Source organism: Eurypyga helias, unplaced genomic scaffold (assembly GCF_000690775.1).
Source record: "Eurypyga helias isolate BGI_N326 unplaced genomic scaffold, ASM69077v1 scaffold7404, whole genome shotgun sequence".
In the NCBI taxonomy this organism is placed as follows: Eukaryota; Metazoa; Chordata; class Aves; order Eurypygiformes; family Eurypygidae; genus Eurypyga; species Eurypyga helias.
The window spans coordinates 7,104-19,290 of NW_010248231.1; the positions used below are offsets into that span (position 1 = coordinate 7,104).

Consider the following 12,187-nt stretch of genomic DNA (forward strand, 5'->3'; position numbering starts at 1 on the left):
GTGTGATGATACTTCACAAGTGTGATGCCTCAATTAAATGTATGATTTTCTTTTCTTCCAGACTGTACCTTCTGTAAAGCTTTGTGGAAGATAGATGTGTGCGCTGCAATGGTGACATAAATATTTCAGAGGACTGGAACAAGTTGTTGAGAATCTGTGTTTGTTTTTAATGCTGCTGTCGAGAACAATCTAAGGCAAGTAAACAACATGAGTTTTATCATGAAACTTCACAGACATTTTCAAAGAACAGTTATTTTGCTGGCCACTTTTTGTATGGTGAGCATAGTTATTTCTGCGTACTACTTGTATAATGGCTACAAACAGGAAAATGAACTTTCTGAGATCTCTTCAGAAGTGGAATGTGGTGATCTTCAACTGTTGCCATACAAGCTGATGGAGATGAAGACCATGAAGCCTATTGATCCTCTGAGGACAGATCTTGTAGTGCTGGTGTTTGTGGAAAGTCAGTACTCAACATTAGGCCAAGATATAATAACCATTTTAGAATCAAGCAGATTTCAGTTTCACATTGAGATTGCACCTGGGAAAGGTGACCTCCCAGTGCTTATAGACAAAAATAAGGGCAAATATGCTCTCATAGTATATGAAAATATTCTAAAGTATGTGAATATGGACTCTTGGAACAGAGGCCTTTTAGATAAGTACTGTATAGAATATGGTGTAGGTGTTATTGGATTTCACAAAGGCAATGAGAACAGCTTGCAGAGCTTTCAGTTGAAGGGCTTTCCTTTCCATGTCCACAGCAATCTGGGTGTTAAGGACTGTTGCATTAACCCTCATTCCCCACTGCTCCATGTGACTAAATCTTCTAAGCTTGAGAAAGGTCCCTTGCTTGGAAATGACTGGGCAGTTTTCCAGATTAATCATACAGCTTATCAACCAGTGATATTTGCAAAAGTAAAGACACCAGAAAACCATTTACCACCTCCTGCTAAAAGTGCTCTCCATGCCACAGTAATTCATGACCTGGGGCTCCACGATGGGATTCAACGAGTCCTTTTCGGCAATAACTTGAATTTTTGGCTGCACAAGCTGATTTTCATAGATGCCATCTCTTTCCTGTCTGGAAAGAAGCTCAGACTGTCCTTGGATAGGTACATTCTGGTTGACATAGATGACATCTTCGTTGGGAAGGAGGGAACAAGAATGAACACCAACGACGTACAGGTAAAGTATGTGTACCACTAATGGTTGTTACAGCAAAGTGCCTTTTTTTTAAGATTAAAGTGAATAGTTATTAATAAGTTGGAACTCGCGAAGGACACATATCAGTAAGTACCAATTCAAACTGTTTGGGCCTTGAGGGAGAAACTGATCTGTCTGGCTTTGAGTAGTCACTGATTCCAGGTGTAGCAGTTCCTGCAACCTTCCAGGCTGCAGGAGAGTCTGTGCCAGGGTCGCTTGTACCTGTACTAGAGGAGGTAGTCAGATAAGGCTGCTCAGTGGTTGCTATCACTTGTTTCCTCCCAAGTGACACGCAAGTCCCTGCTGAGCTAAGTTCCATAAATGGGAATGAATAAAACCTTTTAATTCTCTTCCCCTTACTATGCATGAAAAATAGTCTCCCAAAAATAAATTGAAGACAACTGTTAAGCAACTGATAAAGAAAAGGGGGTAAGAGTGGTAGTGCTTTCATACACATCACACAAAACTCAGCACGCACAATTCTAAACGTGACTGCAAAGTACTCAACTCTCTAGTTTGATGTTAGCTTCTGTCTAAGCACGTGCTTCAGTGGCATTTGAAAACCCATAGGACCCAAGAGCTATTCACCTGTAATGTGCGTGTTGCTAGTCCTACAAGCAGGATGTAAATGTGGTGAACAAAAATAAATGTCAACATAAATCTTGAAGAATGGACTGGATTATTGGCTGTTTGAAATAGGCTTCAGATGTCAGGAGTTGGTTGCAGCATTTCACCTTTCTGACCTCTGTTTTATGGCTCTCGCTTGCAAGCAAGGTTTATGTTAATACTGGTATTACAAGCTTGTTCTGTCGCTAAATGGCAATTGTCAAGTCATTTTAGCTTTAAGCTGTATGTTCTTGAAGGTCATTTTTCACTCTCCATTGTGCTTTTAAAGTGAGGTGGTAGTTATGGGTCGGTAGGAGTAGCATTATTTCTTGCTGTTACAAAGCGTGTTGTAGGGGCTCACCTTGCAAAGCTGGTATTTGGTCTAGAAGCTAAAAATCTGTAAGATGCCTGTTGTCACCCTATTTGTGCTATAAATAAGGGAGTATGTTTTGTTGGAACTTTCATAATGAAAAGAGGAACTGGGAGAAGGAAGGGCAATGACAGCACTGCATGCAGTTGATGGTCATTCTTGTTTCAATTTTAACTAGGTTTTGGGGTTTTTTTCAAGTATATTTGTTAATATACTGGTCAGCTGCAGGAAACCTGCATATATTGCTTCCTTAAGCAACAGGTTTGAAGTTGTAGTTACAGTTAAATTTGCTTTAAAATTGCAACACACATGCCTTTTCCAAAACGCATACCTCCTCAGTAAGCAGGTGTTTTCCTTATGCAACAAATTGGATGGGAGAGAGATGGAATGAAGGTAAAACTCAGTAAGTGGAGTTCCTGTGTCGAACATGATGGCAGCATTTGAGTTAGGTGGGTGAACATGCTTTGAGGACCTCCTCAGTGCAAACTCAAACTGCAGGAAAGAAAGAAGTTCTGACTCACATCACTGGCAAAACTCCTGTTGTTCCGTAGAAGCAGCAGTTTCTGGTTAGAAAGTGTGTAAACTAAAGCCTGAATAAGTGTCTTGCTGTTGTGTGCAGTAGCGGTTTGAAACAGTGTGCTTTCCTTTGTTTCTCTTTGTGAGTGACACCTTAGGATTGGTGTTTTGGGATAAGTCAGGATGATTAATTGCCAGAATTACTTACCAGAAACAGGAGGCTATTGAGACAAATTTGATTAAAGCAGATACAAAAGGATGAAGTGTGTTGTTTTGGGAGAAAAAGTGTCAGTATGTCAGAATATTATCTTCCCAAAGTAAAACTGTCAAATAGAAATAATATCAAAGTGGAAATAACTTTTAAGTAGGATAATTTCATTTATAGAGAACTGTGTTCTGAAACAGTGGAATCTGAAAAAGTGTTCCCTTCTGATTCCTCACCTACTTAAAGTTAAAATGTTCTATTAAACATGTTGTTAGGGCTGTCAGATGCAATGAATCTTCATTACTATTAATATCAGAAGAGTTATCCTCTGTGGCACAATGACATGTGGAAGAAATGAAACAAAATCAATTTGCGATAGTTGAAAATCTGTTATTGTAAAGTGTATTTGCGGATAAGTGGCATCCTATTAAACAGGTGTGTTTTACGGAGTTCTGCTGCAGTGACTGTGACAGAATTGTGCACTGCAAGTGTGGAAATAGCTTGCTAGATGTAGGCTATGTATAACTTCAGTACGCAAGATCATCTCATTTCTGCTAAGGTTACATTTTAAATATTAGCAATATAGAATTGGGTGTAATGATGTTTTGTGTTTTAATTTTGTTTGATATATTTCCTATTTAATATTTTCTGGATATATTCACATCTGGTAGGACCGTGAGCTTGCTGAGCCTAAGGTGAATGTTTCCACACATGCACTATTAATGCAAAATAAGCTAAAACACTTCAGAAATCTCCCAACATCCAGACAGTCGCTAGGATTGGTTCTGCCCATTCCTTTGGACAGGACATAATGCAGAACTGATAGCAAAAACAATCACTCATTAATGATTTGCTACCTAACTCAAGAAGGCAGCATTTGTCTTGAGTCTTCTGAGGAAAAGGCTTCTCTCCCGAGTGCACCGAAAACCCAGATTTGCTTCAGAAGCACTGATTTGTTAAGCCCCTAACGTTCAGGTACAGGTTAGGTGAGCAAGTTGAAAGCTTTGTCTGTACTGCTCTTTGTAAGAGTTAAAGTAGAGGGCCATTGTGGCAACAGACGTCCCGTAGGATTGACGAAGGAAGACCTGGCGTGGTTGTTACATAGCAATTCAGTGTGGCAGAATGGCTGAGGCTGGAAGGCACCTCTGCTCAACTGGTCTGACCCACCTGCTCAAGCAGGGCCACATCAGACTCTTTTTAACTATCTCCAAGGAGGGAGATCCTGACTGCATGTAAGAACAGGTTTTCAAGAGAATTTCTTCTCCAGATATCTAAGTGAGATTTGCAAAGTGCTCAGAATAGTTCATGTTTGGATGTTAGGCTAAACTGCCCTCTTTAAAGTTTGGGAATTGGAGTTGAACACTTATGAAAATTGCTATCATAAGGTTAAGTGGTAATTTTTTATCCATGTTATATATTGACCTCAGAAGAAGTCAAGTCAAAATCAAACCTTCTAAAATGAGTGACTTCTGCACCTCTAAAGATGAGGAAAAGTGGTGCTACTTCAGCTTGAGTATCTATAGCATCAGGGACAAGTGAAAAGGTTTTGACAGTTTATCAACTTAAATCCTGTAAAACTAATAAATGGTTTGTTTTATTAAACAACAGATGAAGTTTATTCTAGTTCCACCACAACTCCTTAAATTAAAAAATAGATCCAAACAACTTGAAACTGTACTTCAGATTTTTAGGCTACCTGATTGTTAGATTTGCCTGTCACTGTATAAAATCTGGGCTGATAGAACATTGTTCTTCAGTGTAACACACTGAGTAGCTGTCACTGTGCATCAACAATAACCGTCCATCTTCCTATTTATTTATGTTATCTTCCTCTGGTACAACAAAAATAATGGAAGAGAACATTTTCATAGTCTAATTGCCTCCCACTTTGAAAATAAGCTTGGTAATGTCATCTCAACGTTCATTATTCAGTAACTTTTTTCTCCCCTAATGTCTGTCAGGCAGGAGGGACCATTATGCTGTGACAATGTTATATTTTATTTTCCTGTGTCTTTTAGAAGATTAAGAGCCTGTACAGTGCAAATAATTCATTTAAATGGACATACAGAGAAAATATATCTAGATATCCACAGAGTAAGTTTATCTTAATAGACTGTGATTGTCCTGGCTGATGCTCTATTAATTTAATATCTTTTTTTCTTACAATTACTCTTTGTGAAATTTTTATGACTATAAAGCGTTGAGATTTTTCTAAGGGAAAAGCAGCTGATAATGGGGCAGAAACAGAGTATGATTTTTTTTTTTCCCCCCCTGTTGACAGTTTGTGCAGTGCTCCTGGTCCAGGCAGTAAGCTGATCTACCTACCTCTGCCTTCATTTCTCCGATGCATGCACTTTCTGTATTTTCCTTGAGAGTTGGTCACATTTTCAAAATGAAAAAATTGGAAGACTCTGAAATTATTTTTTCCAAATAATTAGCTCTGTGATCTCCTCTTGACTGCCATGTCCTTTGTGTGCTTTGTCTCAAAAAGAGACATTCTGAATTGAAGTCAGGATGGGGACGTCTCTGCTTTCTTCATGCAAGCCTAATCTCCTTCTACGCTTGTGATTATTCTTTTATAATTTCCCAGGAAAAAGCTTCAAATTAACAATATCCATCACTGGGTGGGGGGTGATGTATCTTTTTTCTTGTTCTACTTTGTGAGCACTTAGGCAGTGTATCTCTTGGTATATGTGCAATGAAGTGGGAAATACAAGCTTGAATCTCGAGTCTTTTGGCAGTGGAGCCGTTGATGGGACGGCAAGATCTATCCTCTTAGTGATTCGTTTGCCTGTCATCTGTGCCAGACAGCATTTTGATGGTGGAGGGATTTAGCCAAAAAGAATAAATGTGCAGCATTTTAGTCTCCATCGCTCGCACAGTCTGTCATTGTGCCCACGTTTTGAGGTTTATAATGCAGACATCTGGATCAGAGCTAGTCCTCTAAATTTCCATAGTGGACAACATAGGATAAAATAGCTCCTCTTCGGGTAGGCACTGGCTGAGGGAATTGCACCTTTAAAGTATGTGTTTGTTTCTGTGGTTCATAAAATGCTTGACTAAGATCAAATATAAACGTTTACATTTGGTCAGCTTAATCTTCTTCCATGTTCCTAAGCCAGTGCTGTCACTTTTTTGTTACTTCCTTAGTCCATTGGTGGCCTGATTTTTCATTCCATATAATACGATTTTGTTTAATAACAGATTTCTCCTCGAGAGCTAATTGTTTATTCACTATTACGAATTTGTCCGTGTTAGTCAGCACAACGTGAATTAGAAGGTTATCAGTAAATAAATGATAGATCTGTCAGCAAATGTGTCAGTTGGAGAACCACCAGAGAAACTCAAGTCCTTTTGTTTGCACTGAGCCATAAATCTTTCCTTTGGGGAGATGGAAAAAAATCTTTTTAATCACCAATTTAAATGCCATAATGAGCTAACTATTAAGAACTTCTGTTCTGCTAAGTCATTTTACATTCCCAATCCATTAACCTCAGTACCTTTATGCCATTGTACAATGTTCGATATAAGGTATTTTATATTGACATGGCTGAAATAATAGGTAAAAAGTACATTCTGTCCTTAAAGGCAAAGAAAAGGACTATTAACTGTGGTGTTTCTGTAGTTGTCTGATGTAGGGGTGATGGTGATGCAGGAGGGCTGGCTCTGCCTTGGGTGCAACACTCCTTGGACTGCCAGGGCATTGCTGGGAATTACACATGTGCTTCCTCCTCCTGATGTGTACCTGGGTAGAGCTAGATACAGCCGAACCCCATGGAATAAGCTTGGCACTGAGATTAATGATACAGCTTATCCGTGGTGTGTGAAGACAAAAACTGTGCATGGTAACTGTGTCTGGTAATAGCCAGGTTCCACACGGTATCTCTGCAGACTGCCTGGCAAACGGAGAGGAGGCTACCTTGTTTGTGTTCGAATGGCCCTGGTGCGTGCCTTATGTCGATACGCTCGTAGTGTTGTATGTGAGAAGGCCTGAGGATCAGAAATGTTTGTACACACAGCGCTGCCAGGCTCCCTGGGGCTGTGGGCTGAGCATGGCCCTGTGCAGGAAATCTGTGAAGAGAGTGAGAATGTCAGACAGCAGCGCTGGCACATTCCTCTGTAGCTGCACAGGCAGCCATACTTGTGCCAAAATGGTAACTGCATTTACCAACGTGGTAATTACATTTACCCATTCTTACTAGTTGGCCTAACTATCCACACAGTATATCTGTACAACACTTCTCAGGCACAGGAGCTGTAAAAAGGTGCTGCTGTATCTAAGCCTTCTTGTCCTACATTGGAAGTGTGAAATAAAGTGAACGCCGATTGCCCAGTGGATGTTCTGTCCAGCATGGAGTCAATTCCTGGTAGTGGTTTTAAGTGTGAGGAGGCTTCCTGTGCCAGTGCTGTGCCTGTTACAAGGAACCCAAATTTCAGTCTTCATTCCTGTTAGTTCAGTGTTGTTTGTTAGTTCTGCATTGCTGGAATCTATGGCTTGTCTTGTTTGTCAGTGGTATGTTGGAGTTGATGGTTTTCTGAAAAAATCAATTTTTGGAAAAATAAAGCAGTTGATTTGGTAGTCCTTAGCTCCGTTGAACCTAGGAGAGTCATCAGGTCCTAGACAGAGGATTTTGCAACTCAGTACTGATGTGTTGCAGATTTTGAGGCCTTTAGCAAAGCAGTTTATTAAGGAGGCTGATATTCTGTGTGTCAGTTTTCCAAATTGTTTGTGCACCTGAACGTAAAAGATGCCAAATATTTTCTATTCCAAAGGAATCCTGTGGAAGTTCTGTGTGTGCACAGGTGTCCACAGTCTGCAGTTCAGAAGTGTCTCGCGTGGGAGTGTTGAGTGTTGGGTCAGGCACTGCCCCGTGCTTCCTCGCTTCTGTTTATTGACTGCTGAGGATCTTAACTGCTGAGTGCAGTCCTGGATCATCAAGACACGAGATATCTCAGAAGGACAAGGCAGATTACTAATCATAAATAGTGATCTGTGATCTAATGATCACTAAAAAATGGTTAGTGATCTAATCGTTCATAGCGATTTATTTTTTTTCTTCTACTTAGTTTTGCAGTGCTGGAGTAACCAATGCTGGGGTGTTTGGTTTGGGTTTTTTGTTTTTGGGATTTTTTTAATTTAAAAGCTGTGGCACTCCACTTCCAATGCAAACCTAAATCTTGAAGCAATGGTTTTTCAAGGGTTGCACCATCTTCTGCTGTTATGGGTTCAGTGGCAGGGACCTGAGAGAAGAGCAATCCATCTCAGTTGCAGCTTTCTTAACTGTCAAAGAGGCTGCAGAAACTGCTTCTTGGCACAGTGAATCCCACAAGATCTTTGAGGGCGATAACGATTTGCTTCAGGGTCTTCTACCCCAGCACCAGATTTGACTGTTGGTTACACACTCCCTGGTCCTTGGTCTGTTCCTGTGATAGAACCAAAGTAAGGAAATCGTGAATCCACTGTTGATTTCCCAAATAAGCAGATGAGCGCTATGGATGCAGTCATCTACATCTTTCCAGAAAATTACAAGTTGGTTTTTTTCCCTTTTTTAATTACCCGTATTTCTCTGCAGTGGTGAATACTTGGCTGTCCTTAGGCAGAGGAACTCTCTCACCAATGGTGTCTGCGTTTTGCATTATGATTCCTCTTCTCAGTGGAGTTGTGTGATTTAACAGATACTTTATATCAAACCTAAGCAATTACACTTACTGGAGATCGAGTGGACTGAATACTTTGTTACAATGTTTCTGTTTTTTTCCCGTGACTCAGTTTATTATGCAGAGATACCTTTATGCTTGGGCATAAGGCTGCTCTTCCAAAGAAATCCACACAAATGCGTATGTCCACCCAGTGTGCCAGCCTTCAGTGTTTGTTTTTGGTTCACAGCCGGGTAGTTAAGAGGTTGTGTCTCCCACTCTCTTCTCAGAAACTGATACTTTAAGAATGTAAATGGATACTGTCATGGATGAGATGAAAATGGATGTGATTCTGCAAGCTTTAAGCATTATCAATGTAACCTAAGCTTGGCTCTCTTGGATTGATCATCTGGCCGTGAAAGCAAAACCTGCAGTTCCAAAATTCATGAAGTGAAATGTGTGTCAAGACATTAAAACGCTGGAATGCACTGTAGGATGTTCAGATCTACTGGATGATCGGTCTCCGCTGAAAAAGCGCTTTCAGAGTTTAAGGATTAGTGCTTTAGAAGTTGCCTGTTGTTCACGGAGTACCAACATTCAGAGAGCAAAAGAAAGTAGCAGGTTGAGAGAAGGCACTTGCTGGGCATGGATGTGACGAGGTTAATGCCCCAGACCTGGGGCAGGGCTCTAGCTGTGTCTGCAGCACGCCCGGAGGCATAATTATGTCCTGAAATGGCTTTGCAGCCTCCTGGCAGTATATCCCTCAGCTATCCCGTCAATCCCCCTCTTTCCTTAGATTGCAAGCTCTCTTGGTCAGAGGCTCAACTTGTTGTGTGCTTTTTGTTCAAAAAGCACTTTGATAATACAAGTAATAATAATGCAACTACAGCTTATGAAAGAGCTGTACAGATCCATCACCATACTAGCGGCTGCTGCGAGAATTATTCTGTGCTTTTTCAGATGACAAGGTAGCCATCCAATTCCCCCTGCTAACGAATTGAATAAAATTTTTACAGCCAACAAATTAAAACACACTGCAGACAAACCTAGAAATCAAAGCAATTAACTGTAAAACATGGGTCTACTTCCCTCCCGATCTTGAGTCACATCAAGAAGACAGAGTCTGGCAAAAAGAGAAAAATGAGGGTAGAAATGGGACTCTATTTCAGTAGTTTCTCTTATAATACAGCTACGTGGAAATTGTCCTTTCCTCTTACCTCTTCACTCTGGAAGAAATCCATGCTGATTCGTGGTGATCATGCTTACAGAACAGAGTGAAAGAAAAGCGGTTGGTTACCCGTGTAATACCTCATGGAATAACAACACGCTATCTATTTCCAATTCCAGTTTTTTCTTCTGTGCAAACTTAGTGTTACTCACTATTTAAAAATTAACAGATCATAAAAACCTTATGACCAATTTTTAAAAATATTTATTCTTTTTAGGAGATTCCTTCTGATAACTTTACAGCCCTGGAGATGAGTTAGTTTTGCTCCTGAAAATGTAGTTTCATATCTGGAATAAATCCTAAATGAGATGGTTTTATATTGCAAAAATTACATTACAATACATCTGAAAATACAAATAGTGGAAAAGACAAATTAAAAGTCAGTGACTGTGCAGAATAAGGTCCCACAGATTCACTCCAACCCAACTCAGCAAATTCAAGTGATAAAGGCCTTGCCACACTGTACAGAGGTAGCAGGCTAGGTCTGGGAGCACCGGTTGAATTTTGGTGGAGTTATTAACCTACACAGCTCTGTATCAAGCTCCCATTCACTTGCCCTTTCAATATTAGCACTCCTGGGAATAACCCACATGACTCTGCTCCCATTTTAAAGAGAACTTGGACTAAAGATAACTCAGAGTTGCCTTTGATAGAACTCTAAGGGAACTGGAAAGAATGCTGAAAAATAATTTTGCATTAAATTGAAAGTGTTTTTTTATGATGCAAAACATTTCTCTTATCCCTTATCCTTTCTCACTGCCTTCGTTAAAGGTGATAGTGATGTTAAAAATGGTAATCCTGAAAATATCCTAAGAGCAAGATGAATACTAAAATATACCTGGGTTTATAATGTAAGCTGGTTTGAAATTTAAGTTGACTATAAAAAAAAAAATCATTTTGCATCAGGAAAATACTTCGTCTTACTGACGAGGAGGTTTCTAGAATATTGTGCTCGGTTCTGCATGACTTAATCAGAAATATTTAGAGAGTGCTTGGAGCCACAGAATAGTCAGGAAATGTCTGAGCAAAAAATGAAAAAAATAAAGGCTAAAGAATTCGGTAAGTGATGCTGACCAAGGCAGAAAGCAATAGGCTGCAGATGTCTGCAGGGTATAAACAGTGAGGATGGATAAAAATATTTAATGTAAGACACAGAGATATTTAAGTGTAGGCTGAATAACCAATAGAAGTGGCAGAATAGAGGCTAACATTCAAGAGGAAGTAAAAGGATTATGTAAGTCATGAAAAATTAGATTTGGCAAAAGGGTGTGAAATATGCTATTGGAAAGAATATAGTATTGGCAGGAAATCTGTACAAAGATGTATTCTCAATCTCTTAACAGCACAATCAGTTGCAGAGCTCAGTTTGGATGCCTGTGTGTTGGTTTGAGTCTGCAAGTGTAGCATTTGGCCAGCTGGAATATTAACTGCACAGATCTAGTTTCTGTAGTCTTGTCTTTTTGGAAACACAAACACTTGTGCAACAACAGGAAGGGTGTGTATTAACACTTCTAACAAAATCGACCCCGTGTTTGTTTATGAATGTCCCATGTTTTACTAAAGCCTTGGGATTTTTCTGCTGAATTATACCCCTTAGACTGGGTATTGCGTAGCACTCCATGAAGCTGTCCAAAATTTCATTAACTTGAAGTAAGTTCTTACCGTGTCTTTTCTGTGTTGGCCACATATGATCATAAAAGATGTGGGTTGAGAAACAAGTTACCTGTGACTTCATGCAAGCTTGTCTGGCTTGCTTTCTCTTCTTCTGTTGCTATGTCATACCAGTGCTGACATAGCAGGGGAATTTCATTCGGCAACTTCAGAACCGCTCACAAAAGAGAAGAAAAACAAACAAAAAGTGACCCCTTGCTAGTGAGCAAGCTGAAGGCTGAATTCCCAGCTGTTTCTGACATGGAGCTTTCAGGTGGAAAGAGAAAATGAAAATTCTTTGGTCAAATATTTTTTATTCTGTCAATAAAGGTAGAGCATAGAGGAAAATAGCTTTTGGTGTGCCTCAGCTAACCCCAAACATACAGACAGAGGTAGACAGAAATTTTTAATCAGATACAGTATTAAGAGCAGCACAGGAATCTTTTTGGCTCTACTGGGGGAGGGAGGGGAAGAGAAAAATAAAGCCCACAAAACTAACCTAATAAACGTTTGTGAACGGACTGTGTAATTGGTGTGATGCCTAGCCCATGGAGTAGTCAGTTTAACATGCCCGTGGTGTGGTAAAGTGTGCTTTACTAAACAGGTGGAGCAACTGGCTCTGTTGTGTTTTTTATATAAATTAGAGGGTTTGAATCTTCATTTATTTGCACTTTATTTGTTCTCTAATATGCAAAACTATGCATTAACACAAATACTGTGCATATCTAGAAGCTTTAGTCTTACGGGGGGTGGGGGGGGGGGCCACGGG

At 39.9% G+C, this 12,187-nt stretch overlaps 1 protein-coding gene across 1 annotated transcript in view; it reads left to right on the forward strand.

The window, feature by feature from the left end:
* The first annotated feature begins 207 nt into the window (after window positions 1-207).
* The window catches only part of LOC104509145 (bifunctional heparan sulfate N-deacetylase/N-sulfotransferase 3-like), a 62,554-nt gene continuing 50,574 nt past the window's right edge, over window positions 208-12,187 (forward strand). The window contains 1 exon segment of the mRNA XM_010150987.1: window positions 208-1,188. Within this exon segment, the coding sequence (XP_010149289.1) occupies window positions 208-1,188 (981 nt within the window).